Raw genomic sequence first — 27,388 nt, forward strand, 5'->3', positions numbered from 1 at the left:
CATAGTAATCAAGACAATTTGGTACTGGCACAAGAGCAGAGCCACAGACCAATGGAACAGACTAGAGAATCCAGACATTAACCCAGACATATATGGCCAATTAATATTTGATAAAGGAGCCATGGACATACAATGGCGAAATGACAGTCTCTTCAACAGATGGTGCTGGCAAAACTGGACAGCTACATGTAGGAGAATGAAACTGGACCATTGTCTAACCCCATATACAAAAGTAAACTTAAAATGGATCAAAGACCGAAATGTAAGTCATGAAACCACTAAACTCTTGGAAGAAAACATAGGCAAAAACCTCTTAGACATAAACACGAGTGACCCCTTCTTTAACATATCTCCCCAGGCAAGGAAAACAACAGCAAAAATGAACAAGTGGGAGTATATTAAGCTGAAAAGCTTCTGTACAGCAAAAGACACCATCAATAGAAAAAAAAAGAACCCTACAGTATGGGAGAATATATTTGAAAATGACACATCCGATAAAGGCTTGACGTCCAGAACATATAAAGAGCTCACACGCCTCAACAAACAAAAAACAAGTAACCCAATTAAAAAATAGGCAGAGGAACTGAACAGACGGTTCTCCAAAAAAGAAATACAGATGGCCAACAGACACATGAAAAGATGCTCCACATCGCTAATTATCAGAGAAATGCAAATTAAAACTACAATGAGGTATCACCTCACACCAGTAAGGATGGCTGCCATCCATCCAAAAGACAAACAACAACAAATGTTGGTGAGGCTGTGGAGAAAGGGGAACCCTCCTACACTGCTGGTGGAAATGTAAGTTAGTTCAACCACTGTGGAAAGCAGTATGGAGCTACATCAAAATGCTCAAAACAGACTTACCATTTGACCCAGGAATTGCACTCCTAGGAATTTACCCTAAGAATGCAGCAATCAAGTTTTAGAAAGACCAATGCACCCCTATGTTTATTGCAGCACTATTTAAAATAGGCAAGAATTGGAAGCAACCTAAGTGTCCATCGGTAGATGAATGGATAAAGAAGATGTGGAACATATACACAATGGAATACTACTCAGCCATAAGAAAGGGGCAAATCCTACCATTTGCAGCAACATGGATGGAGCTGGAGGGTATTATGCTCAGTGAAACAAGCCAAGCAGAGAAAGAGAAATACCAAATGATTTCACTTATCTGTGGAATATAAGAACAAAGGAAAAACTGAAGGAACAAAACAGCAGCAGAATCACAGAACTCAAGATGGAGTTCTAATGGACTAACAGGTACCAAAGGGAAAGGGACTGGGGAGGATGGGTGGTTAGGGAGGGATAAGGGGGGGGAAAGAAGAAGGGGGGTATTAAGATTAGCGTACATGGGGGGTGGGAGAAAGGGGAGGGCTGTACAACACAGAGAAGGCAAGTAGTGATTCTATAACATTTTGCTATGCTGATGGACAGTTACTGTAAAATGGTATATAGGGTGGACCTGGTATAGCAGAGAGCATAGTAAACATAATATTCATCATATTTGTAAGTGTAGATTAATGATACCAAAAAAAAAAAAAAAAGGCAGTTCCTGTGTGGTGACCTCCAATGAGTTCTACACAAGGGTATAAAGGGCATATAAAAGTGTAGGCAAAGGGTCTGTTTGTGTTTATACAGAGGATCAAAGCCTAATTTGGCTACCCCGAAAATGAACTAAGATACGATATGAAAAAGAACTTCCAACATCAGCACTCTCTGGAAGACTCATGCCAGAAGATGATCATCAAAAAACCCCAACAAAGATCCACGCACTGCTACAGGTATAGATGCACTCATCCCACCAGCTCCTGGACTTGCCATGGGAATGAAGAAGAAGATATCTAAGCTGGCCTGTGCATACAGTAAAACAACAAATTTGACTGGATCTATACTGTTGGAACTCAACCAAGAATTAGGAGAAGTGCAAATTGTAGTGCTCCAAAATCTTACAACTACAGACTATTTACTATTAAAAGAACATATGGGGGGCTCTCTTGTCCCCTCCTGGCATGAGCCAGGAGCTCTTTCATCTCACTTTATTTCTAAATAAAAGCCTGTACCTTGCTTTCCTAAAAAAAAAAAAAAAAAGAAAAAAGAACATATGGGATGTGAACAGTCCCCAGGAATGGGTTGTTTTAATTTGTCTGATTTCTCTCAGACTGTTCAAGTTCAGTTGGACAATATCCACCATATCATAGATAAGTTTTCACAAATGCCTAAGGTGCCTAACTGGTTTACTTGGTTTCACTGGAGATGGCTGGTAATTACAGATATGCTTTGGTTATGTAACTATACTCCTATTATGTTAATGTGTGTGCGCAATTTAAGTAGTAGTTTAAAACCTATACATGCTGAAGTTACTGTACAAGAAGATATGTCAAAGAAATAATCAATCTTCCCATGTTTTCTTCCGCCTGCTACTTCTATAGCTTTTATTCTTCCTTCCTAATTACAACCCTTAAATAGAATTCATGCCTCATATCAAATTTACCGAGTTTCATAATTCTTCCAAGTGGTAAAGATACCTCAAGAAAAATGCTGGGCATAGAAGCCAGGGCATAAATATGCAAAGAAGTAAAAAGCTAACCTTTTCAAACAATAAGGCTTCTCTCTCACTTACCAACTTAACATTTCCCTGTATGGCCCCGGAAGATGACTGGTTAGCCAAAGACGGGTAAGATTCCTCAAGGGAGGAACAACCTAAGACAGGCACAGTCGCAGGGGGGCCATTAGGTGAGAAATTGGGGATCAACAGAGGTGAGGCTTAGAACCTCACCCCCCCTGTTCTGAGAGAAATCTTCTGCATACTTGGATGTTTTATTGCCCTTGTCTGGCTTGGATTAACACATAGTCTACAGGCACTCACCTGATCATCTACATTTGCTCTCTTACAACACTAAACTATGTTTTCTACCTTTGTTTTGTATCTACCTACCACTTCAGCATTTTATTAAAAATAATAATAATAAAGAGAGAAATGTGGTATCCACATGTAAATCAGGTATAAAAATCAAATGAGTATTAATATTTGAACTGACTGTTTATAGTTCATAGTGCGTGAGCAAAGCCGAAGGTTTCTGTGATGACTGCCCTTGTACTGTTCACCATGTAAGAACTTATTCACTATGTAAGTATTTGTTCATGTAAGAACTTGTTCGTTATGCTTCAGAAGATTGGAGACTGACAAAAATTAGGCTTGGGGTGGATTAATGATTGTGCATTGAGCATTGACTCCCCTATACAGAATTTTATTGTTGTTAACAACCATTTGATCAATAAATATGAGAGATGCCCTCACAAAAAAAAAAAAGTACACACTTCCAATTGTAAAATAAATAAGTAACCGGGATTTAATGTATAGCATAAGGAATATAGTCAAAATATTGTAACAACGTGGTATGGTGATAGCTGGTACCTAGAATTATCATGTATATAAATGTTGAATCATTGTGTTGTACACCTGAAACTAATGTAATACTGTGTGTCAACTACCCTTCAATAAAAAATAATTATCTACAAAAAAAAAGGAATTTCTTTTTGCTGGACCAACATATAAGTCCATTAACCCTTAACCTATGTAACCCATGAACCAGACTGGGGGATGCTGTAACTGTAACTACTAATAACAACTTAAGTAAAAGAAATTTACTCTGTGCAAGGCAGTGTCCTAAAATCTTAATCTGGGTTAACAAATTTAATCCTTAAATGAGCCCTAAAAGGCAAATACTGTTATCAACTACATTTTCAGAAAAGGTAACTGAGGCACAGAAAGGTGGAATAATTTGTCCAAAATCAAGTATCTAAGAACAACAGAACTAGGATTTGAACCCAGGTCATCTGACTTCAGTCTCTTAACCACTGCACTATGCTAATGACCACTATAAATTTTGTTATTAGAAAATGTGAAGAAAAATTCTATAGCAACCAAATTAAATTTGGAAATAGTAGTTTTAATTTTCTTCTTTTGTAATAGATTTGTGCATACAACTTTTCAAAAATGAATGGCCATTTTTTGTTTAGCAACTTTTAAAGAAGTATTATTCGATTCTAAAAAATGGGAGTTTAATAATTTCTAAATTCAATGAACTGTATTTGTGCAAACCTATCTTGCTTGCCTAAATGAACCAAAGTTCTTTCCTTACTTGTGATTAGCTTGACTTTAGGGATAACACACAAGGAGAGAGAGAGAATTTGACTTATTCCTAAATGAGCAAGCTTCAAAGAAAATAAAATTGCAAACATTACAACTATTGGCAGAAACATTTGAAGATTAATACTTTACTTTCCTAAGAAAGGAAGTGCTCAACCCAGAAAGTTTCTGGCTCCATTTCTCCTCAAACATTGGGGTGAGTTTTCTCTACCCCAATTCTATTTCCCCTCGGAAATAGAGAAATCTGGGCAAGTGATTGTGAAATTCCATTTCATTTTTCTTGAAATAAAATGTGTCTTCTTTGCTCTTGAAGGTAAAAAATAAATAAATAAATAAAAATAAAAAAAATAAAGGAGATGGTAACAATGAAAAGATAAAAGAACAAATGAAGAGCAAACCAGAATTTTCAGTAGAGAAGTTGAGAATTAATTATACAGGAATAGCGAAAATAATCAAATAAGACAAAAGGCAGTTATTACCACCTTGGAAAATAAAAATGGTTTGCCTTGGTAATCTCTTTTAACATATTTGAATAATATTAATAAAATTAATACCTATCTTTAAATATTTTAATAAGACTATTTCTTACTAGAATTCAAAAGTAAAGTTAAACCCCAAGATCAATTGAAACATTGAACAAATAGGTCTTATTTTTAAAACCAAAATAATAAGGATGTCGATTATTAGGTGCAAAAGTAATTTAAGTCCAGTAATAAATTACTTTTTCAACCTGATAGCTTCCAAAGGTGGGTACCTGTTCCAAAGTTTCAAGGTAGTTTAGCCCACCTTCTTCTATTTTTATGCTCATGCAATTTTCCCTTTATATAGAAACAATTATGTGCCCACACATGACTTTGGTTAAAAGATCAAATCAGAGGCATATTATGCAATATAAAGGCAATTCTTTATATCTAGAATTTTTCTCTCTTCCAAAAGATTTGCAAGGTGTTATCAATCTATTTTCTCCCTATCTGGTGTTTTTATACTTCGTATTGTATGTCATTGATATTAAGTATTAATACGGAATTTGTTAGTAAACATTAGAAAGTATATATTTCAAAAGAGATTTAAGCTAGAATTTCTTTAATTCATAATTTTTTACTATTTTATGTATTTTAATACCTACTCAATTAGCCTTGACGGCAGAGGCAAAAACCAATTAGCTGTGTGGAGTTTGTGACATTTATAATAATGGAGTAATATATATTATGCTCCTTTTTTATTCCCAATAGAGAAACAAAAATAAAAACAATGAAAGGAAGCTTTTCAAAATAAAAAGAACACTTACATAGTTGCTTAAAAATCACCTTTTAGTCACAGCTAATAAACTAGTGGCATAATTAATAACTAGTCTCTCTGGGCTTTAGTGCTTTCATTGTCACTATAGGGAGGTTTACTACGTGATTTTTAGGGTCTCTTCAATATTAAGTTCAGTAGCTTTAAGTTTAATACCATACATAGCCATAACTTTAACACACAAGTGAGTCTTCATTATCTGCATGCCAATTATTTGTTTTCTGGTTATTTTCCTACTGATTCCTCTTCAGTGATACATTTTCAGTAAATGTAAACTAACTTAACGATTACTCTACTTAAGTCCTTAATAATTTATAAACCCTAAACCAAATGTATTTTAAAGTCATATATTAATGAATTTATCATTTCATGCCTTAAATAATTCATGCTATTTTTCTCTTCTCAAGCACCCACTTACTCCAATACAATTTCATTTAACTATAACTTACTGAGCAGTATCTGTTTAGACACACACAAACATACACACACACAAACAGCGGTAGGTGTTAGGGTGGGAAGTTATATGCTGCCAGACTAAAAGGAAGTTCAATCTATGCTTACTGAGTCAACCTAGATTGCTGGTTTCCAAACTAAAGAGTATTATGATTTGCAACTTGCAAAAATTTTAGAAATGAATACTCGTAGGACCTATGCCACATAAATCTGCTGTGATTAAGATCCTAATGTAATCTGAATGTCTAAAACATGAAAGCACTGTAATATAATGGTTAAGAGTACACACTTTGAGTTCACACACTCCAGGAACAAATTCCACTTCAAAAGTGTGACACAGGCCAAAAGACAGAGAGAGAGAGAGAGAGAAAGGAGAGCAAGTAAATCCGATTAGGAGACGGCAAGAGGATTCATGATATGAGCTAGGCCTCAAGTGTAGACTGACTGGATCTGATATGCACTGAGAAAGAACATCCCCAGCAAATGCACATTATGAGCAAAGGCATGAAGACTGTCTGATGATTGAAAAGGAAATCCATATGAATGGAACATCATCTATGCATGTGCATGAAGGTCAAGCCAAACAGAACATCAGAAGCGTAGGTTGGCATCAAATTTTGGAGCCAGATCATTTATAGATGCTAAGTTAAGGGCTAAATTTCATGTTTTATTCAATAGTAAACTATCAAAAAGACACATTCATCCTGAGTAAGAAGAGAAAGAAGAAAGGATAGGACTAGAAGTTGTCAAGACAAGTTTTAAGTAATGTGAAAAGAAGTTACAAGAATTCACACCTAATGAGCAAGATGATGCTGAAATAGGTAGGTGGTTGAAGAATTAATTTTTAATTTTTTATTATTTTTAATTTTTATTATTTATAATTTATAATTTTTTATTATTTATAATTTTTATTATTATTAATTTTAATTAGGATTAATTTTTAACTATAAGTTGATGAACAGAGAACTATTAAAAGTACTGAAGGCCATCCAAGGTTTTGGGTAAATCTATAATCCTTAGAATTATGTCATTATTTCACTAAATCTCTGCCACTTCAGTATATGAGCAAATAAATTGGGTTTCTGCAACTAAGTGTGAAAAAATGACTGACATGATGAATTATAGGGTCAGTCTTTATTTTGAATGGATGGGAGGTCCATTGAATGGATGGATAGGTAGGTGGTTGAAGAATTAATTTTTAATTTTTTATTATTTTTAATTTTTATTATTTATAATTTATAATTTTTTATTATTTATAATTTTTATTATTATTAATTTTAATTTGGATTAATTTTTAACTATAAGTTGATGAACAGAGAACTATTAAAAGTACCGAAGGCCATCCAAGGTTTTGGGTAAATCTATAATCCTTAGAATTATGTCATTATTTCACTAAATCTCTGCCACTTCAGTATATGAGCAAATAAATTGGGTTTCTGCAACTAAGTGTGAAAAAATGATTGACATGATGAATTATAGGGTCAGTCTTTATTTTGAATGGATGGGAGGTCAAAAAGCAGCAGATAAACTAATAAGGAAGTGAAGTGGCTAAGAGATAAGAACTCTTAGCTTACTGTTATTTCACTTAACAAACATTTATGTGAAATAATTTATGTAAGCAAATATTTATTCTTTTAATCCTCAGAGCAAACATGAGATAGGCATTATTATGATCCCAATTTTACAGTTGGGGAAAATGAGGCCTGAAGAAGTTTTTAATATGTGCCCAGGTCATTCGCATAGTAAGGTGTAAAAGCTAGGACACATTTAATTAGTGAAATCATGAGTCCAGGTTCTTAAGTACTGTGCTATGCTATATATAAATTAAAAGTAGAAATGTGAGAGATTAAGTGGTCAAAGCAAAATACAGGGGTTTAAAATTTTAGAATAAGAGCAGTCTTTGGAAACTACAAGTCTTGAGTATTGAAACAGAAGTTGCTGGCTGAAATAAAAGGGAGGTGAGGTTGCAGAATTTGAGGAATGCAAACATGTATTAAGTGGCTCTCCGCAAAGTATTGCAGTGGGTTACGGATTAAGATGTCAACTTAGCTCTGGTACCATGTTCTCATCCATGCACAGGGATAGTTAGTAACTGACGCCAAGAAGAGAGACAAATAGAATCCCCCCACAGGAGGAATTAGGATTGAGTTAAGAAAATCAAATTGAAGAAACAGCTAATAATCAGTGGAAAGTTCAGGAACTTCTGTTTGTTAGTTTCCTTTTCATGAAAAAAGTATTATTTTAAACATTGTGTAAATTCCTGGAAAAAAAAGACAAGTGGGAAGAGGGGAAGTCTTTGTTAAGCGCTGAATAGATTTATAAAATATTATTTTGGTGAAAAAAGCATTCCTGTCATAAGCATTTACAACGTCATTATTTTATCTAATATCCAGGTAAGAAAGAATAACATCATTTCAGATGGTGTGTGTGTGTGTGTGTGTGTGTGTGTGTGTGTGTGCGTGTGTTGGGAGGCTCTCTTTGAAATTCAAATTTTATATTCCTCAGATCTCACTGTTAATAAGTCATGACCCTTTTGGACAAAAGAATATATAAATTCACCAACACTATATATTTTTAAAGCCTTACTGAAAAAATGTTAAAGACCTATTCACTGTAAAAGAATATATGAATGTTAGGAATTTGTAAATGTGCACATAGAGATAGGGGAAAATGTATATAGTACATGGCAAGGAAAGTAGATGAGAGGAACAGATTTTGATTTAATGGTGCAGGGAAGGGCCAGGCATTGGCACCTAAAAAAAAGACAAAACAAAAACAAGTTCCAGATTATTAAGGACCAGGCTAGAATCCTCCAAATGAGAGCAAAGAGGAGAAGAAAACTAGAGCATAGCTGGAGAATTGGTGTACCTTAATGTCTTCTGAAATTAAAATTCATTTTCTTTGAAGAATCTTGTGAAAATTACAGTAATAATGCCAGACCATTAACAATTCTACCTATGAGAAGAGTCTGATGAAATAGTTAAGAATAAAGAGTCTGAAGAGGTTAAGAATTGGTTAAGAGTAAAGAAGCAACTGAATCTGACGTAAACTCGAAAATTCAAAGAAAGTAAGGGGGTTGATAAAACACTGAACAAAGGTAAATGGTAGTTTGGGTTTGACTTGATTAATCAACTGTTTCTGAATGACGTGTAGGTTAACATTCTGTCTGCAATTGTGGACAAAGACTGTTGATTCATGGACTCAAATTGAGAGCTTACAAAGCATGCCTCTTAGGAATTCTACCTTAAAAACAAAATACTTCCAGTTGACCTAAAAACACTTTAACTGCAACACAAATAACATGTTGGGGAGGAAAGATGGTCCCTTTATTCAGTTTCAAACCAAGGAAAAAAATACTTATTTTTGTATTTCTAAAATCACCCCAAACATGATCCTGATAACACCTGAGCAAACTTTCTCTCCAGCTGTTACTTCAATAGAAATTCACTGAATCTCAATGTTTATTTTGGAACAAGAAAGATTTCTGTAGGTTCTTAGGAATACAAATAAATCTCAAAATGCAAATATTCAGTATTTAGAAATAAGAAATATGTATTTAAAGAATGATGTTACTATGGTTTATTCAAAATTTAAGCAGGTGTGACAAAAAATCCCATCCATAAATTTTTTATTAGTAAAAGAAATATTGTCAATAAGTTACTATTCAACTTAATTAAACATCTTCCCTAAACATAAATCTGAGATGTCACAATGTTCTATTTTTGCTTCATAATATCACATTTAGGATTCATCATCTTCACTGTCATTTCAGCAGCAATAATTTTTAATTCATCTGAATGATATCCAATATAGTAAGGTTAATCAGATTATGAACAAGTCACCAGCTCTATATTTAGTAAGGGCATTAGAGACAGAAGAGATTATTAAATGATCAGCTGTAGTTAAATATCTAAAAAATATTTTCTTGCATTGCAATGAGTATAGTTTGCCACCAGAGAGTGCCCAATCACTATATTTTATTAAAGAGTAATTATTCCCTTTCAGCTAACTAGAAATTTTCTATTTGAAATACCTGCCACATTGTGGAAGAAACACACTGATTTATTGTGTATTTATAATATCCAGAGTCAACTCCTACAAATGAAACTCTCATGTTTTGTATTTGAGAAATCATTTGACCATGACAAAGAAAGTATTCATGTGGACATTTTCATGGAACAATTTCCAAGAGAGAAAGACTCAGGTCTGTGTGTGTTTCAGAAATGAACCCTCTTGCTGACTAATGGGAAGATCTCACACACCAGAAATATATGCTTTTTATTTTCTTAAACCAACTTAAAGGATATTTCCAATATCACTGTGCTACCAAACTGAGGGACATACAAGAAAAAGAAGTCTTTGACAAACATTCTCAAGAAATACTTGCTTTAACAAATGGAACTTGATAGATAATAACCTGAAATGACTAGATTCTTAATTCTATAATTGTCTGATTCTCCATAGAAGACTTTTCTTATTACACAAGGTCACTTCATTTAATTAAAATTTAGACAACCATAACAGATACAATTTAAAGTTCATCAATATCCAGTCTCTTCCCCAAACCCAAACTGTGATAAGAAAAGTAAATGTAGAAACACGTACATTCAAGTTTATCCTCAGGCCTTCCTCTTTCAAGGAGAGACAGGTAACAGACAATGTCCTTCAGATGGATTACTTCTGGAGAGCATGTATTTGCAGGAGAAGTACGGGGAGGGGTGATAGCGCCTTTATTCATTCTTAGACCTGGAAAAAAAAATATTTGTTTTTATATTCTTAAAATTCACAGTTCTCTCAAACAAACAAACAAACAAACAAAAACCACAAAGAAAATAAATAACACAAAGCCCATGTAGAGTGCTATATATTTCTTAAGCATAGAAGAACCAAATTCCCTGGAACTCCAGCATAGCAAGGTGAGACATATTCTATGACTGCTTTAAATAATGCAGCGTTCTTTGGGATTCAGGGACATGGAGACAGTCTGACTGTCCACTGGAGAGTGTTAGGGTCAGAATTCTCTTGCTCAAGGTGAATTGTAGAGATTTGAACGAATGAGCAACCACTTTTCTCTTCTACCTTTCTCTGCTTTAGGCAGTGACAGCTATAAATCCCTTGGGAAGTTACTAAAAATGGGCCTTTCACAAAAAACTGGAGAAGAAATGGAGTCTGTTACAATAAGATTTATATGCTGAAAATCAAGAGTCTTTCATTCATAAAAACATGTTTTTATGTCAAATATTTGCCAGCACCATGAATAAGACATTCTTTTGTCATCAAGGAATTTCAAGGAATTTGCCCATGAGTAAGATAGGAAGGGAACAAGACAATCTGGATAAACACGACAGCTGTCTAATTAGAGGTAGGAACGTATGACGGGGGTGTGGTTTTAACATGGTCCACACTTTATTTCTGAACCTCATTCACTGTGACTATTCCCAAAATAGGAATGAGAACTTGAATACCTGTTTACAACAGCTGACAAGGCAGTTATCTGGCCGGTGATCAAATGAAACCCATTCACAATAAATGGTCAGTTTCATCTCACAGAGAAACCTCTGAAACCAGATCATTAGTATCTGACAAGACCTGAAACTCCAATTATCCTTTGAGATACACTTGGCCACATAAGACCTATTTGGGTGAGATGGCTAATGTGCTGTATGGCCACTAGATTCCTTATCAGATAGGATTTACTGGATTGGAAGGGATAATCCCAGCCAAATACAGTTCTAGAAGCCTGTCATTCCTTAGTATCCCACTACCTGACCACATCTCTTGGTCTAGTCTATTTCCTTTGATGTGCAACTCTGATTGAATACCTCTGATCTCCTCCGGCCATCTCAAGATAGCCAGCATATAATATAATGAATTATGAAATGTCATAAATTAGTTTTATCATTCACTATGTTACTACTAATAAAATGTACCATTTACTGAGTGTCTAACATGGGGCAGGAACCATGCTGGCAGTTTTAACATGTATCATCTCACTTACTTCTAACATTAACCCTGGGAGGTAGACTGTATTATTCCCATTTTACAGATAACAGGCTAGAGGGAGTAATCTCCCAGTTTCATTACTAGCAAATCTATTCTCTTTATTCTACACAAATGGATTACAGAAAAACAATTTATATCTTAATTCAGCACAAACCTTTTTACACACACACACACTCTCTTGCCATTAGCAGGTTTTACAACTGCCCCCAAATTTTCTTTTCTATGTAACCAATTCTCTCTCCTTCTATTTTATTTCATTCTTATCTGTCAAAGACCCTCCAAATTGAATTCACTACTCATTAATGAGTCACAACTCAGTTTGAAAATACTGCCTTACCTCTTCCGTTCATTTTCTTTACCAAAGTCTTATTTCAAATACAACAATGTTTCACATAAATTCTACTCTTTATAGTTATTTTAAAAGATATATATATATACATATATATGTATATATAATTTATATTCTTTCTTAAGGGAAGTGTCACTGTGTATCTAATACAAACTAATATAGCTATTTTTATAAACCAAAGAAGGCAGAGAATGGAAGACAATCCTGAGCTTTAAAAAAAAAAACAACTAAAGCTTAGCCAGCTGCAATAAGCAATACCAACTTATGATAAAAGACACTTGGCACTGACCCTTAACATGACCGTAACTTCTAGACTCAGAGAATGCAGCACTTGAATTATGGTTGGGTAAACTATGGCCTAACTCATCCTGCCTGATGAGCGAATCCTCTCTTCTATGCTTTGTCCTTATGATCCTGGAATGATTTAATCAATTTGACTTAACTCTTTTACATGAAAACACAGAACAAAACAAGAATGAAAAGAACATGTTGTGACATTTGTTTGAAAGAATGCCAAGCGCATTATACATTTTCACTTATTTAGAACACTTTAGGATCACTTGTGTTCATAAGGTGCATGGTATTTCATTATCAGCTTTCATAATTCTGAATATAAACAATTGAATAATATAAGGACCAGGAATGTTGTTTGCCTTTCCTGTATGCAATGTATATACTGAACAGCAGCATATGCGTGTAATTAATATTTAGCTGTACCTTGTAGAAAAAACACATTGCTGTATAAAATTCTTTTTGTTTGACAAAATGAGTAAATAATTCCCACTTTCTGTTCATGACATGTTGTAAACTAAAAGCTCTATCATGTACTTAATTGTGTCATACGTTTTCATTTAAAGAATTTAAGTTTTTTTTCCCTTAAATAAGGAACACTTCATGAATTTGCATGTCATCCTTGTGCAGGGGCCATGCTAATCTTCTCTGTATCTTTCCAATTTTAGTATATGTGCTGCCAAAGCGAGCACAAGAACTTAAAGTTTATTTAAAGAAGGATTTATCAATGTATATGACAACACACAATAAAGCACTAATCAGCTCTTTCTCAAGTCCAATTACAGCCAAATTTGAGTGGTATACTATTCACTTTTTGCAATGATGGTAATGGCACATCAAGGAAAAATGATTAAATGTGAAAGACCTTTTTCACAATTACTTCATAACCAAAAAATATATATAGCTGGGCTTGACTATATCTCAAGGTGCTGAGTTGATGAAAAGGCTTGCAGGGTTTTTCTTCCTCTTATCCCCCTCCCCATGATCAGCCTACTTTCTCTTCTGTGGTAAAAATGTTTTTTCATATTTTCATTTCATTGTTTGAAAGCAGGCCCCTGGGGCCTCCATCTGTCTCCATAGAAACTGTTTTTCCACCCTACTCTACCATTTGTAATTGTTTTTCTTTTCCAAAATCTGGCTGGAGGTCTCTCCCATTACTTTCCTACCTCTACGACAGTTCACTGTCCTGAAGAAAAGTACTTTTCCTTTTAAGCATATTGTGTTAATAGTTATGCAGAACACATAGGAAGCAATGCAAATGGCAAACAAGAAATTATAAGCCTAGTTGCTTGACCATAGCTCTTCAGTGAGATGGTGAATGGAATCCTACATTCCTCTTTAACAGTGAAAGCCTGTGATGAAGAGACTCAAAAATCTGTGTCCCATTAACAAAGACCATTTTAACCCTTCTGACAATTAGTGAAAGTCTCTCATTAGAACTGGAACTAAACATGAAGCTGGGCAAAACAAAATGTCTTTCTTTTGCTTCAAGGAATCAATATTTAGTTTTGATGACCATGCGATTGATTGACACCAAATCTTCAGGTTCTCTGATTTGCCCAAGGTTGTGTTTATTTAAATATTTCCTTACAAACGTGGTACAACCATTTATATCTACACACCCGCATATACCGGTACATGTATACATATTACAATGTATAAAAAAAGTACAGAATAAAGAGAAAATAAGCACTATAATTACAGTATATTTGCTTTATTAGGAAAAGTTATCTTGAACTTTCAGAGTACTTTCTATGATGATTTTAGTATCTATATAAATGTATATATATATATATATGTGTGTATATATATATATATACACACACACTGAAATATATGTGTATTTATATACACACACACATTCTTCTCTTCAAAGTTTTAACTACAAAAATAATATTAGTCAAATTGAAAATTGCTTATTCATACCATATTCTTCAAGCATGTGATTTTTATTGTACTCCCACCTAAACACTCCATTTCTTGAAACAATAACCTACAGTTTTCTTTTAATAGATACTTTTAATTCCTGTCTCAAGGTTCAATTATTAGCAAATAGGTTTTTGGTATACATTCATTTATTGCCTCTGCTCCAGTTTGTTTGCTTTCAAACACTCCCGTTTCAGATAATGAACACAGTAGTGCTATCGCCATTGTTTCCCTTCATCTATTAAAGTGAAATATTCAAAACTAATAACATGAATTACATTTCTAAACTTATAAGGGAATAAAGCACTCTGGCAATGCAGCTTCTCCATTTTTTTTTTTTTTTTTTGGTACTGGTTCAATTTGCAGGAATTTATCAGGCTTATGAAGCAATTGGTCACATAATCATACTTCCAGTATCCATACTAATAGTCATGATGAGGAGTAAGACAGTCAAGAAGAAAAAGTTGTTTAGTATTATCACACAGTTAATGATTTTTAGAGTTCACCTTCCAATTGTGCTTATCTTAGAATAGTATTATAATTATTTTTTATGCTTATGCAAACTGGCAGCTGAATGAGATACACTAGGTTATAAATCAATAAAGCCTATAAAATAGACTGGGATTTCTCATGAAAGGAGGACAGGTAGTGGTATACAATCCCTGACAAGAGGCTGGAGTCGGAAAAGTCCCTCTAAGAACATACTCTGGGTTTCATCTGTTTGGACATTGGCAAAACCCCCAAACAAGCAACTACAAGGAACAGCACTTGAAGTGCAGGCCTTTGGGTGATGTTCCAGGAGCAGAGCAACCTCTTGAAGGAGCAATAATAACGACACCCCTGGCTGTGTGCCAACACTACTTACACACTGTGCTCTTATTTGACCTACAATTCTATTTTAGAGACACTGTTTGGACATTGATGGATGGAAAGAAGATGGAAAGTCAGAGTAAAGTAAACTGCGGATGAATGTGAATTATAATACACACTTTTAATATATCTAATACTGCACGTAGCAATCTGGGAGTCAGGACTTGAAGACCAGTCATCTAATTCCCAACTTTAGGCTCTTCACAAAAGCAGTAAAAACAAGATATGCCTACATCAGTCTGTCCAATAGGAGATTTTGCAATAATACAAATGTTCTACATGTGTACTGTCCAATACAGTAGTATTAACCACATATGGCTTTTGAGCACATGAGGTGTGGCTGGTATGAATGAGGAACTAAATTTTTGTTTTATTTCATTGTTAACTAGTTTATATTTAAATTAAATAGCTGTGTTGCGCTAGTGGCTACCATATTGGACAGTGCAGGCAACACAGTGTCTGCAGGTAGAGAACTGAAAGTTGGTTGAATTACTTCAGCTCCTTGAATATACCTATGTACGGGGTTAAACCACCAAATATTAAAATAGGTTATGGTTCTAAATTTTCTATCTTTGTCACTTTAAAGCAAATCTTAATAATAATCTTTAAATTTTATTGTACTTCTTCAGAATGTATGACATCTCGGGAAAAAAACAACATCATATTTGACCTTCATCCATGTATGCAAACTAAAACGTTGAGAAATAATGTTTAATGAATAATGGCATTAGCTTGCATTTATTGAACACTTATGGTATACCTAATACATTAAGTTTTTGAGTTCCATAATACCCATCAAGATAGACATACTTACCATTTCATTTTACATAGGACAAAACAGAGATGAAGACAGTTAGTGGAGCCACAACTCAAAAGGCACTCTGAATAGGGTTTTTATGCTTTAAGTATAATTCCGTGGGGCTAGAGGGAGAAACATAAATCAGAGGAATCTGTCTCAAGCTTCTCAATAAATGACGTTTTAAGAGTCTGGTTTTCAAGACTCTTAAGAGTGTATACATTGATTATTTCATAAACCTTTGGAAGGAAATTATAAATCCTCGCCATGGCTGAGAGCTCTAACTGCTTATCTTCAATTCAGAACATTTCTTGAGCCATCCAAAACCATACATGTTTGTGAGCAGTGTGGGTATGTATTTGCACGTGCAAACACATATATACATATATACATATTTACCAAATCTTCACTAGCATTTTCTTAAGGCAAATAGATTGTGAATGATTCTTTTTTGCTTATTTGTATTTTCTAACCAGTATAAAACTAGCATGCCCTTTCTAAACATAAACCAAATAAAGGACTTTTCCTATTCGTCATGTAAAGCCAGGTTCTAAGCACTGGGGATAAAGCACTGAACAAAGCAGATGAAAGTCCCATTTTCAAAGGGCTTTCATTCTAGCAGATCAAAGCAAATGCTCAATACTATTATATATTTTCTAGCTATTACTAGGTATTTTTAGTGTATATCACAAATTAATGTTACTCTGATTGATTTGGGACTCTGCAAAGTCCTATCATATATGCCTTTATTAGAATCTCAAAAGTTATAAATAAATACTTGTGATCATGACAGTACAGTAATTGTAAGATAATACTATCATTTAACATGCAATTATTAAGATAGAACTGAAAGTACAATAAAATCTTTAACCTGGATGAATAAATCTAATAGTAAAGATGGAAAATTTGAAGACCAAAATTTGACTTAGAATATTCAGATAGAAGAATAAAGAAACCTATATAATCAAGTCCAATATACCCAAACCCATTTTTTAATTAAAGGGGTGATTTAGTGAAAACTTTTCCTTTTCTAACAGCAATTATATAGTAAATGGATCCTTGAAGTTGTGGGGTTTTCTCTGGTTTCAGTAAAGGTTTTTCAGGGTTTCAGGATAAAAGACTTATTGGAGTGAAATAATTTGTGGACTACTACTACTAATACTAATTGGAAGTACAAATTTGGTATTACAGAGGCATAAAAAAATGTAATATTGGTATACATAAATGCTAATTGATCAACGGATAGAAATTCTTTTATCTTTATTTCTAGAGCATTTGCATGTAGGTGTACAAACTACACAAACTATGATCATTATTATAAAGAGTAAAATCATATCAACATAAATAAATGTACAAATATATTTTAAATGTCCACTATGTGCCAAGAATCCCCATTATCTCCTAGTCACATAAGCCTTGTACTCTTTCAGTTTGTGTTCTTATCAGGACCTTGTCTGCCCTTTATTGCATTATGGAAACAGAAGTAGCTCATTAGACACAAAAGACTTATAAAGTTTCCTACAATAAACACACACACACACATTTTTAATATCCTCGAGACAGTCCTGATAAGGGTAATAGTTTCTTCTCAGCACAATTAATGAAGTGTGCCTTTTGGCAAGAACAATCAGTCATTTTTGCCAAATGAACAAATGTCATTTGGCAAAAAAACATTTTCCCAAAGGTTCAAGTACCTCATTTTCACTGTAGACTTTTCTGTTCTTAATTTGATTAACTTCCTTATGGACAAAAATAATTAGTTTCTAACTCCTCTGCTTAAAAACAGTACATGTGGTGTGACCTAGCTGTACAGAAAACATAAAAAGAGCTAAATTCCACTAATGATGCTATAGTTTAAAAGCACAAATCAGTTAACCATTGCCACATCAGATGCTCAATGAGGAGGATCAAAGATAAAAAACCTTAAATTTTTCAAAGACAGTTATTATTCTCAATCTTAAATATCTTCTGGACCCTTTTATACCTTCAGCCTCATCCTACTTCATGATAGCTTCCACAACACACCAGCTGTGTGATTATTTCCTGGATTAAAACTTTATAATGGCTCCCCATTTCTTCTGGACAAAATTCAAAATTTAGCATGGCAGACAAAACTCTTCACTCTGGGACCTTGGCTGCCTCTCTTGGACTCTTCTCCAGACATTTCTTCCAGTCATCTCATCGGTCCCAGCCCAGTGAGTCAAGGCAGAGACCCCAGAAGTCTAACTTTTCCGACATCCTAAGGCCATCAGGACTCTGAGCCTGCCACGACCGCTACCCACCTCCAGGCTGCACCCAGTGACTGCCTTCTGTTCTGGGACCCCTGAAAATGATCTCCTTATAAGCCTCGCCCCAGTTTCAGTCATAAGAAGCCCAGCTGTCCTCGGCCCATACTTATACTTTTGATCTAACTCATTTTTGCCAATAGCACTCATTACCAACTGGTGTGCTATATGTTTTTACTTACTTATTAGTTTTTCTCTCCCCCAAGAATGTTAATGACTATGGGGGATGAGGAAGTTCTATTTTGCTCACTGATACTTCTGCAGCAATTTGAATAGCATAAGGCACATTGTAAGTGATCAATAAATATTTTTAATGAATAAATACTGAACATCTTACAATCTGTGTACTGCCCTTTGATGAGACATATTTTTTACATTTTAATAGAAATGTACATGTTGCTCTTCTTGGAACTCCCTTCCCATCTTCTCCTACCTATGCATGCCCCTACTTCTACTCAACCTGGATAATTTCAGTTTATGGTTAAAACTTCAGCCAGATGATCCTGATAAATAGATCAGAGCATTTATTTTATTGTATTATAACTAATCACCTAATTGTCTGTCTTTGCTAGGCTCTAACGGATCCTCAGCTTTCCTGTAGAACTCCTAGCACATCATTTGTTTGAAAATGGATAGTTGCATGCCTGAATTAATAAAATGAATAATTAAATGACACAACAGGTCAATTCATTACATGATCTTATTTATGAAGAAAATCTCTTTCTCTCCCATAAAACAATTAAAAAATAATAGCAGATTGCTTACACTGACATATAGCTAATAATGGACATTTACTATTACAGAGTCTATGTCTTAGACATTGTGGAACTCAACAGGAATATACAATATGAGTGCCTGAACCAGCTAATAAACAATATTACATTCTCTGTCAGTTACTACTTTTTTAGAGAAAGTAACAGTAACTAAGTAGTGCTGTTCATTGCTATCCTCTGCAAAAAAAAAAAGGTAATTTAGCTGAAGGCAGTTAATTCCTGGAGTTTCTGTGCAGAATTGGCATAGGCAGGAGGGGCAGGGATACACCAGCTATTCTACACGAGTCAGATGGTGCAACTTTGACAAGGGTTCCCAGGTTCCTTCCCACTTGAACACTCTAGGTATCCCATCTTATTGATCATTACATTCCTAGCATGGGACATGGCATGTACTATTGAATAAGAATGAAGCATTAGCTGAGGACAGAAGTTGTTGGGTTTTGCTGTGAGATAAGGGCAGAGAGAACATCATTCAGGAAAGCACAGAGTCCTGAGTAAGCAGAGGAGGTTTAATCACATCAAAGAGCTGGATATGAAAAGGATTCAGAGTGCAGGAAGCAAGGAGAGAGAACTAGGCCTGCAGGCAGACTCTAAACTGCATGGCTTTGGGCTTAATGCTATGGAATTCAGATTGTATCATCTTCTTGACTGCATTGTCCAGGCCCTGGAGTCTCATGCAGAGCACTTTAAGAGGGGGTGTCTAAAAAGGTGGGGTTAAGGCAGGGTGCCCAGAACTCCCTATACTCATATCTCTCCTGCACTCCCTCCCCACATCAAACCAACTCGGCTTTAATCAGCTTTACATAACAAGAATTTAAGTTTACTTGGAAAATGAAAGTTCAGAAAACCTTCCATGAGGTGATTTGTGAATGTATGAAGCTTGGAAACTCAGGAGAAATATAATCAGGTTTCTGTGTTAGGAAGAACATTTTGGAGATGGGATGTCAGGGCCCAGCTGGGAACCATGCTAGTTGATAATTTGTGACACAAACATGAATAAAACTGATGATGGCAGAATGTTTGAGAAGTCAAAATGAGCAATAGTGTTTGTTGACAAACTAAGCAGAAGGAATGAGGCACTAGAGGGTAGGAAGAGTCCAAGATTTTAGGGTTGGGTAATTGATAGGTACTTGGGTTCCATTCACCAAAAGAAAGCTAGGAACAGAATTACATTTGGGCAGAATATAATTATTTGACTTTCACTCATATTTAGTTTGATTCCTTATGGGACATCTAGATGAAGATACATCTGGAATACAATATGCATTTTCTGTGAGCCAAAGAAACAGTTCTGGGTTGTGTGGGAATAGCAGAGGCATTTTATGTTACATGTGCCTCCTTTTTTGAATGATGTGAAAAAACTCATCTATTTAGAAGGAGGGAAAGACTTGAGTAAGCTAAAGGAGGTTTGGAAAATTTAACCTAATTGGCCTAGGTGACAGTATCAAGAATAAATACTTTTTACAATAGATTTTTTTAAAAACTGAAGTGTTAAGGCCATGTTAATACTGGGTGTTATGAATTTGTAGTGGCAACAATCTACATATTTATAAAATTTCTCTGCTTATGCTCAGCATACATGTTACAGAGACTGAAATATGAGATCATAACATTGATTCGTGGTTAAGGGTTTGTAAGCCTCTTTCAGAAAACAGTTTTCAAATGATTAAATGACTCTGTAAAGAGAGTAGCTTAAATGGTAGATTCTAGGGATAAACATAAGACCAGAAGTTGGTCATCAGACTAGCAAAGAGGGAAGGAATTAGGGACCTAGCATTTACAATGAAACAGAAGAGGTTATGAAAAAGCTGAAAAGTGTACTGAGGATATCCTCAAATATTAAAAGTGAACATGGGAACAGTAGAAGTAATCATCCTATATTTAAATAGGTGATAAGAGACACTTATACTCAAAAATATGTTCCACAAATAAATAAATAAATAAATTGCCCACTACACAAAATGCCAGATGGATCAAGTACTCCAAGTTCAACGAAACCAAGTCCAAACAAACCACACACACACATACAAACTTTATACCTATTTATAATTATTTTTAAAGTTTTTATTCTACAAAAACTAAATGTTTTACTTTTACCATATCCCCTATATGATTTTCATTCATAAACAAGAACATTCTTTCCATTTTAGTTTTGCTTTTTACTGAGAAGCCCTTATTGTTCAGGTGATACACAGAGTCAAGAAGAGCTATCTTACTCCTGATGACAGCAATGTGGTAATGCAATCTGGTGAACTCCGGGAGAGGATAAACTAAGAAGAGTATAGCACCTCTCTGTTTAAAAAAAAAATGTGATTTTTTTTCAACCACGAATACTTCTTGTGTAGATAACTTAGATTATTGCAAAGCAAGGTTCTAGGAATAAAAATACATTTATTTTTCATTTTCAGACAAGGCTTACCCCAGGCCTTGAAAATGTTATTATTGTCTAGTGTTCCTTATTCCCCAGAGAAAAACAACAAAAACTATCAGAGGTACAGCTGAAAAGTACATAAAATTAGGAACAGTCCTACAAAGAACACTATGCACTTGTTGTAAAATGAGGCTAAACCTTGAAAAGGAATCACAGTTTCATTTATTATTGCTGCACAAAACTTACACAGCCCATCTTGCAATTCCTTTCAAGTATGTCTGTGCAGAGTTTGTGATTGTCCCAAATGAAGTACAAGCTGTTATTTCTTAATGCTTTTTTCAATTTTGAAAACTAATTTGATTTCTACTCCTTGAGAATTTGGCATCTTCTGTGTAGTATTTCCAATATGCTAAATGAAGAAAAGAGGGTTTGAGATCTGAATTTCTTGAACAACTATCTAAGTAATTAGAATTCTCTTTCCTCCAAGTCTGACACAATTACTCAGACAGATAGCGTATCAAAAAATGCTTCCCTTTCTTCTTTCTCAAAACCCAAGACACTAGTATAAAATTAGATAAGGGACAGCTTTGTAATTTGATTCAGTCTATGGTATGTGCATTTCCATTTAGCGCGAAATGGAGAACAGGGAAGTTTTAATTTCTAGATCGAAGTAAGGAATTGTCCCCTTTTAAAATATTCAGCCCAGAACTCTGGTATCACAACTTAAGGACAAACCAAATGGAATTCATTCAGAGAAAACAGCAAGGGTAGAGAGTTTTCTCAACTCCTGATATGTAGGGAATTATGTAAGGAACTAAAAGTATTTTATGGGTAATTAAAGATCATGATACATATATTAATTGTTATATATTTTGAAGGGTCCATATATATCATGTGGAAGGTGCACACTTTTTTTAAAAAGCTTAGACCAGCATGTGACTACTCTGAGAAAAATACCTTGCTTCATTAATAGAAAGGGAAACAACACAGCCCAAGGCCTTACAGCGTGGATTCTTCAGATCGCCTACGTCTTGCTTATGGCTCAACCACCTATTTCTTAATTGCATGTTTTAAAATTTTCTTTCTTAGAGTGCCAATTATTAAATGTTTCCTCATCTCTTGACCCATACTTCAGTCTTCTGCTTTGTGATGCTAGGGCTGGAAGTCTCTAGACCAGTGGCTCCCTGGGATTTCCGGGGCCCCCGCCACAGAGCTTGTAAGGTGACAATGTTTCAGTGATGATTCTGAAACATCATTCATTTCTTCACTCTCATTCTCTCATGAGTGTACAGAATTTTCAAGAGGACACCTGGCATATGACATGGCAACCACAGAAGCAGATATGATTCTCCAACTGTCTTCTATGAAGCCAGACATTAAAGAAATTTGCAACAATGCAAAGCAGTGCTACTCTTTTCCCTATTTTGTTTTGTTTTTCAAGTTACTTTTCATAAAAACATGTTATTCTTGTTAACATGTCATAGGCTGGTTAGTGTTTTTGGAATGTCTCATATTTAATATGGTAAATAGCAATAGATATAACCTCACCAACCAAAGCTCTCTGAGGTCCTCAGTAATTTTTAAGATCCCAAAAGAGTCCTGAGTTTGAGAAACCCTACTGCAGACTACCAGTCTCCACTGCCAGCGGGGTCCTCATTGACTCCACAGGGGACACCAGAGCCTGAGAAGGAAGGAAGCAGAGGGGGCTGGCTGCGGCCAGTCGGCTGCACTTTTTATTAGCTCTTTGCAGCATTTTACCCTCACAGCACATGGTTCCAGAGCAAACAGGCTCTGGTCTCCAGCTTAATCCACACCAAGAAAGGCACAGTGAGCTCCCCCTACATTATCCTGAAAAGACCGTGGTGACGTTCCTCTGGAGTCTTACTCCCAGGACTGTGGTCCCCTTGTGAGCTCCTGAGCTATCAGAGTCAGCAGGATCCTGCAAGATCCCCTGCCAGAAGTCCAGGGTGGGACCCTCCAGGGAACACCCTCTCACCTAGGTTCAAAGAGGTCTTTTATCCAAGCTTCTGGGTGCTGATTATTCCAGCGTAGGGACAGCAGCTGCTCTCTGTGGTTCTACCTCTGCACTACCTTACTGTTCCTCTTTGCTTTTTCAACCCTCCAACATGGTTTAACCAATTTCCTATTTTACATTCTCTAGGGTAATACAGTGAGAGGTTTCTGTTTTCCTTACTGGATGGAGATAAATACAATTAGCAACAGGTATTAATGCATTGGACATCTCTAAAAAGCTATCCATTATGTTGGGACTGATCATTCTCTATGGTGACAAAAATTTAACTAAGTATCTAGGAGAAAAATCTAAACTCCTTCCTGTGCAAATATGTTGGTAGTTTGCACAATTGACATTAAATATTATGTTTTCTTTATATAACTGTTCTGTCATTACATTTCCATACATCAAACTTCCATATTTATCCAGTCATTTAAAAGAGCACTTTTCCATATTTGATGGAAGTATCTCATAAAATTATTACCTAAACATAGACTTATAAGACACTGAATGACAAATGGTGGATAATGATAAAGTACATTTTCTCTAATATTTAACTATTATTATGTAGGAGAGATTTTAAGTACTTCAAACAGTCTTAGTAAGAAAGTATACATTCTGCAAAAGGTATTTTTTAAGCAAAACATTTCTTTTCTTACAGACAACTAGATATTGATTTTCCCCTTGAGGTTTTTATTTTATACAAAATTTTAAAGCAAACAATTACACTTACCACCTGAAAGGAGAGCAGGCTTACTTTTTACCATTGGACTAGAATGAGGAAACTTGTTGCTAAACGACATGAAAAGGTGTGCCGTGAAATCATCGGGAAGCTCGGCTTCCAGGAACGTCTTCATAAATAGCTTGAAACCTTCAAAATCTATTGTCTGAAAAAAATTTTAAACATACACTTTAAGACTCAGTTACATTAACATTTTGTCAACAATTTTGTGCTATGTTAACATTGCATGCTTTGCTCAAAACCGTTAGTAGTAGAAATGACCTCAAAAACATTTTTAGGTGCAAGCTGTATAAAAAAGGAAGGTAACTTTCTCAGAAATAGATCCTAGGCCGACACTGGTGATTAGATACATTTTTCTTACCTGTGGCAGTACAGCAAGAAAAGCACGGATTTTCCAGACAGTTCTATTTCCACAGTATCTGTATCACCTTAAAAACATGTACTCTTTGAAACTTAGTTTCCTCACCTGTAAATTGGGAATAATATCCCTGCTTCCACAGTTGTAATGATTAAATCAGATAATTGAACAAGCTAATGCAGAGTCATGAATGAACAGAGCATGATGACTCTGAAAAAATGAGTTTTCTTTATTTCCTTTCCTTGTTTCTAATGGTGAATGGTTTTGACGATTGGAAAGAGTGGTTAACATTAAAATTTTACCTTAAGATCAATTGAAATAAAATTCCAAAGTGAAATTCTATGACTAAACTTCCTATGCAGACTTTCAAAGAAACCTTTTTCAAGATCCTTGCCTATCCTGACTCACTGCACATCTGTAAGAGAGTGGACATGTGTGCATGGGGAAGTGGTGGTGGAGGCCACCCTTTCTCCTCAAGTTAATGAGAAGGCTTCAAAGGAGCCCCCCAGACAGCTTGCTTTCTCCAAGCAAAGGAGGACAGTGGAAAGAATCTGAGTTCTACTTGGAAAACAGAGGACAAGGGTGCAGGAGCTTTGGAACAAAGGCAAGTGAATGATACTGTACTGGACTCGGCCCACACTCCATGGCTGCAGGGATGGGGATGCATGAATGTTTCCTGGGAACTAGATGTAGACCACATGTAAAAGAAGGTCAGTGGAGTTGTGTTAGATCCTAGCCAGCAGACCACTGGAAGGGACTAGGTGGAAACCTACAGAGAAGCTGGAAAAAAGCCACATCTGTTGAGATCAAGGAAGTACAAGGACAATGGGCCACATAAGAACCATTGAAGGATATTTTTTTCTTGTCCAGTTTAATGTAACTGAGGTGAAACTAAAAATAGGACAAAAATGAATTTTGGCAGAGTGATGCTCTTAATTTTGTTCAAACTCCTGGCAGAATAAAATTAATTCCTTAAACAGCTATTTTGGATAGAAAAATTCCACTTTTCCTATGCAATAATATTGGAGTAAGGTGGCAAAAAATGACCAATTTTATTATTTACTATTTTGAATAAACCTAAAATGGAGTATGACATACAGGGATATCATTAGAGAAAGTAAATTTCTGTGTATTAGATCATATGCCAATAAATATATGTATTCTGTATGCTTTTGCATCTAACATATCTCAAACCAATAAAAAACAAAACCAAACATTTCACTTTGTTTAATAATAGTTCCAAGACTCTGCCTACATCTTAATCTGATATTTTTAGTTTAATTTAGCCTTGCTTTGGTTATTCATTCTCAGAAGAGCACTTCAGAAGTTTATACTGGTGTACAGGAAAACCTCTGAACCTACTCAAGTATTGCAGCTCTCCCTTGCTCAGCAAGCAGAAAAACAGCTTACTCTGATGGCTCTAAAGCTTAATTTCTTCCATAAGAGCAATGTGTAAGATCAACCATTCAGGAATGTCATCCAAATGTAATAATAAATCGATGTAAAGCACTTAACATACCCTTGGGCATGCAGTATATAAAATAAGTGAAATAATAAAACAAGAGGAATAAGTGAAAGGAAGTACTGGTTTGAAGCGAGATGGATTTTTTACTATCTTAATTTGCCCTTCTCTTTGTTAGTCCAGAAAACTGGAAAGTTCATTGCATCTTCTCAAATCAAACCTGCACTTTGTGTGTTTTTTAGCTACTTTGCTATAATTGTACTGTAATGGGTAACAATGACAAATTACTGCTTTCAGAAAGTAAGGATTTATGAACAGATATATTTAAAAAACAAAAGCCTTTTATAAACATAAAAATAGAATCAAAATTTCCTCAGTTCATAAATGCTCTCTGAGATGTCATCCTATTTGTTACTGAAGGTTTACTGATGACATAAACTTCTTTTTCCAACTTCTTTGCTACCTTGGTGGAAGCAAATTTCCTGTTACATTTCTGGTAATGACACACAGCTTACCATGTTGCAAAAGCCAAACTTATTTAAATCCGAAAATTAGCTGCTTCAGTTATCTCCAGTTCATGGAGGAATTACTCTTCAGTGCCTTCCCTGGTTAGCTCATCTCCCTTTCTTATTAGTGAAAGATTTTCAAATCTCTTCTAACATATTATGTTGCCCAAAACATCAAGCATTTCTGTAAGTGGGTACTGTCCTCAATCTATACATTTCCTTTGTCTCATGACTCAGCAAAACATTTCCAAACTTAGGTATCTTATTTTCTCCTGCTGTCATGTAGGAGCATTAGAATTGTTTTTTCGAAGATTGTGACCTTTAAATAGAATGAGATCATTTATATGCATATCAATGGAAACACTAATGAAAAAAATTGGCTTGGATTTAATTGAATGAAAGCTCAAAAATCAAATTGGCTGTAAGCTCAGAGACACATATACCAAACGTTTAAAAATTTGAAAACTGCTTTTTCATTTCTTTTTCCTTAAGAAGCAGTCACAGACTATTTATGGAGATAAGAGAGAATCTGTAAAGAATACTGACTTGAGGAAGCTGCTCAGATGTTCTGCCAAATTGGCACAAATTCAAAACACATTTCTATACGCCTTTCATTATTATATCCTACCATCTGGATCCTTTGTTTTTAAATCCCTGTTAATACTAAAGAAATAACACTAGTATTCATCCAAGTATATTCAAAGTGAATGAAAATAAATGTCATCATTCTATCATTA

At 35.0% G+C, this 27,388-nt stretch overlaps 1 protein-coding gene and 1 non-coding gene across 8 annotated transcripts in view; both read right to left on the reverse strand.

Moving 5' to 3' along the window:
• Positions 1-27,388, reverse strand: part of DGKB (diacylglycerol kinase beta) — a 749,649-nt gene that overhangs the window by 558,510 nt on the left and 163,751 nt on the right. For all 7 annotated transcript variants that reach the window (XM_057504557.1, XM_036894568.2, XM_036894565.2 and 4 more), the window contains 2 exons: positions 24,317-24,470; positions 10,511-10,651 (listed from right to left, as the gene is read on the reverse strand). In XM_057504557.1, coding sequence (XP_057360540.1) covers positions 10,511-10,651; positions 24,317-24,470 — 295 coding nt within the window. The remainder of the gene's footprint in view (positions 1-10,510; positions 10,652-24,316; positions 24,471-27,388) is intronic.
• LOC118917114 (U6 spliceosomal RNA) lies at positions 13,134-13,240 on the reverse strand. Its single transcript, XR_005026682.2, has one exon. It is a non-coding gene; the product is annotated as a U6 spliceosomal RNA (small nuclear RNA).

The sequence above is a fragment of the Manis pentadactyla genome, chromosome 7 (genome assembly GCF_030020395.1).
Source record: "Manis pentadactyla isolate mManPen7 chromosome 7, mManPen7.hap1, whole genome shotgun sequence".
NCBI classification, from domain to species: Eukaryota; Metazoa; Chordata; class Mammalia; order Pholidota; family Manidae; genus Manis; species Manis pentadactyla.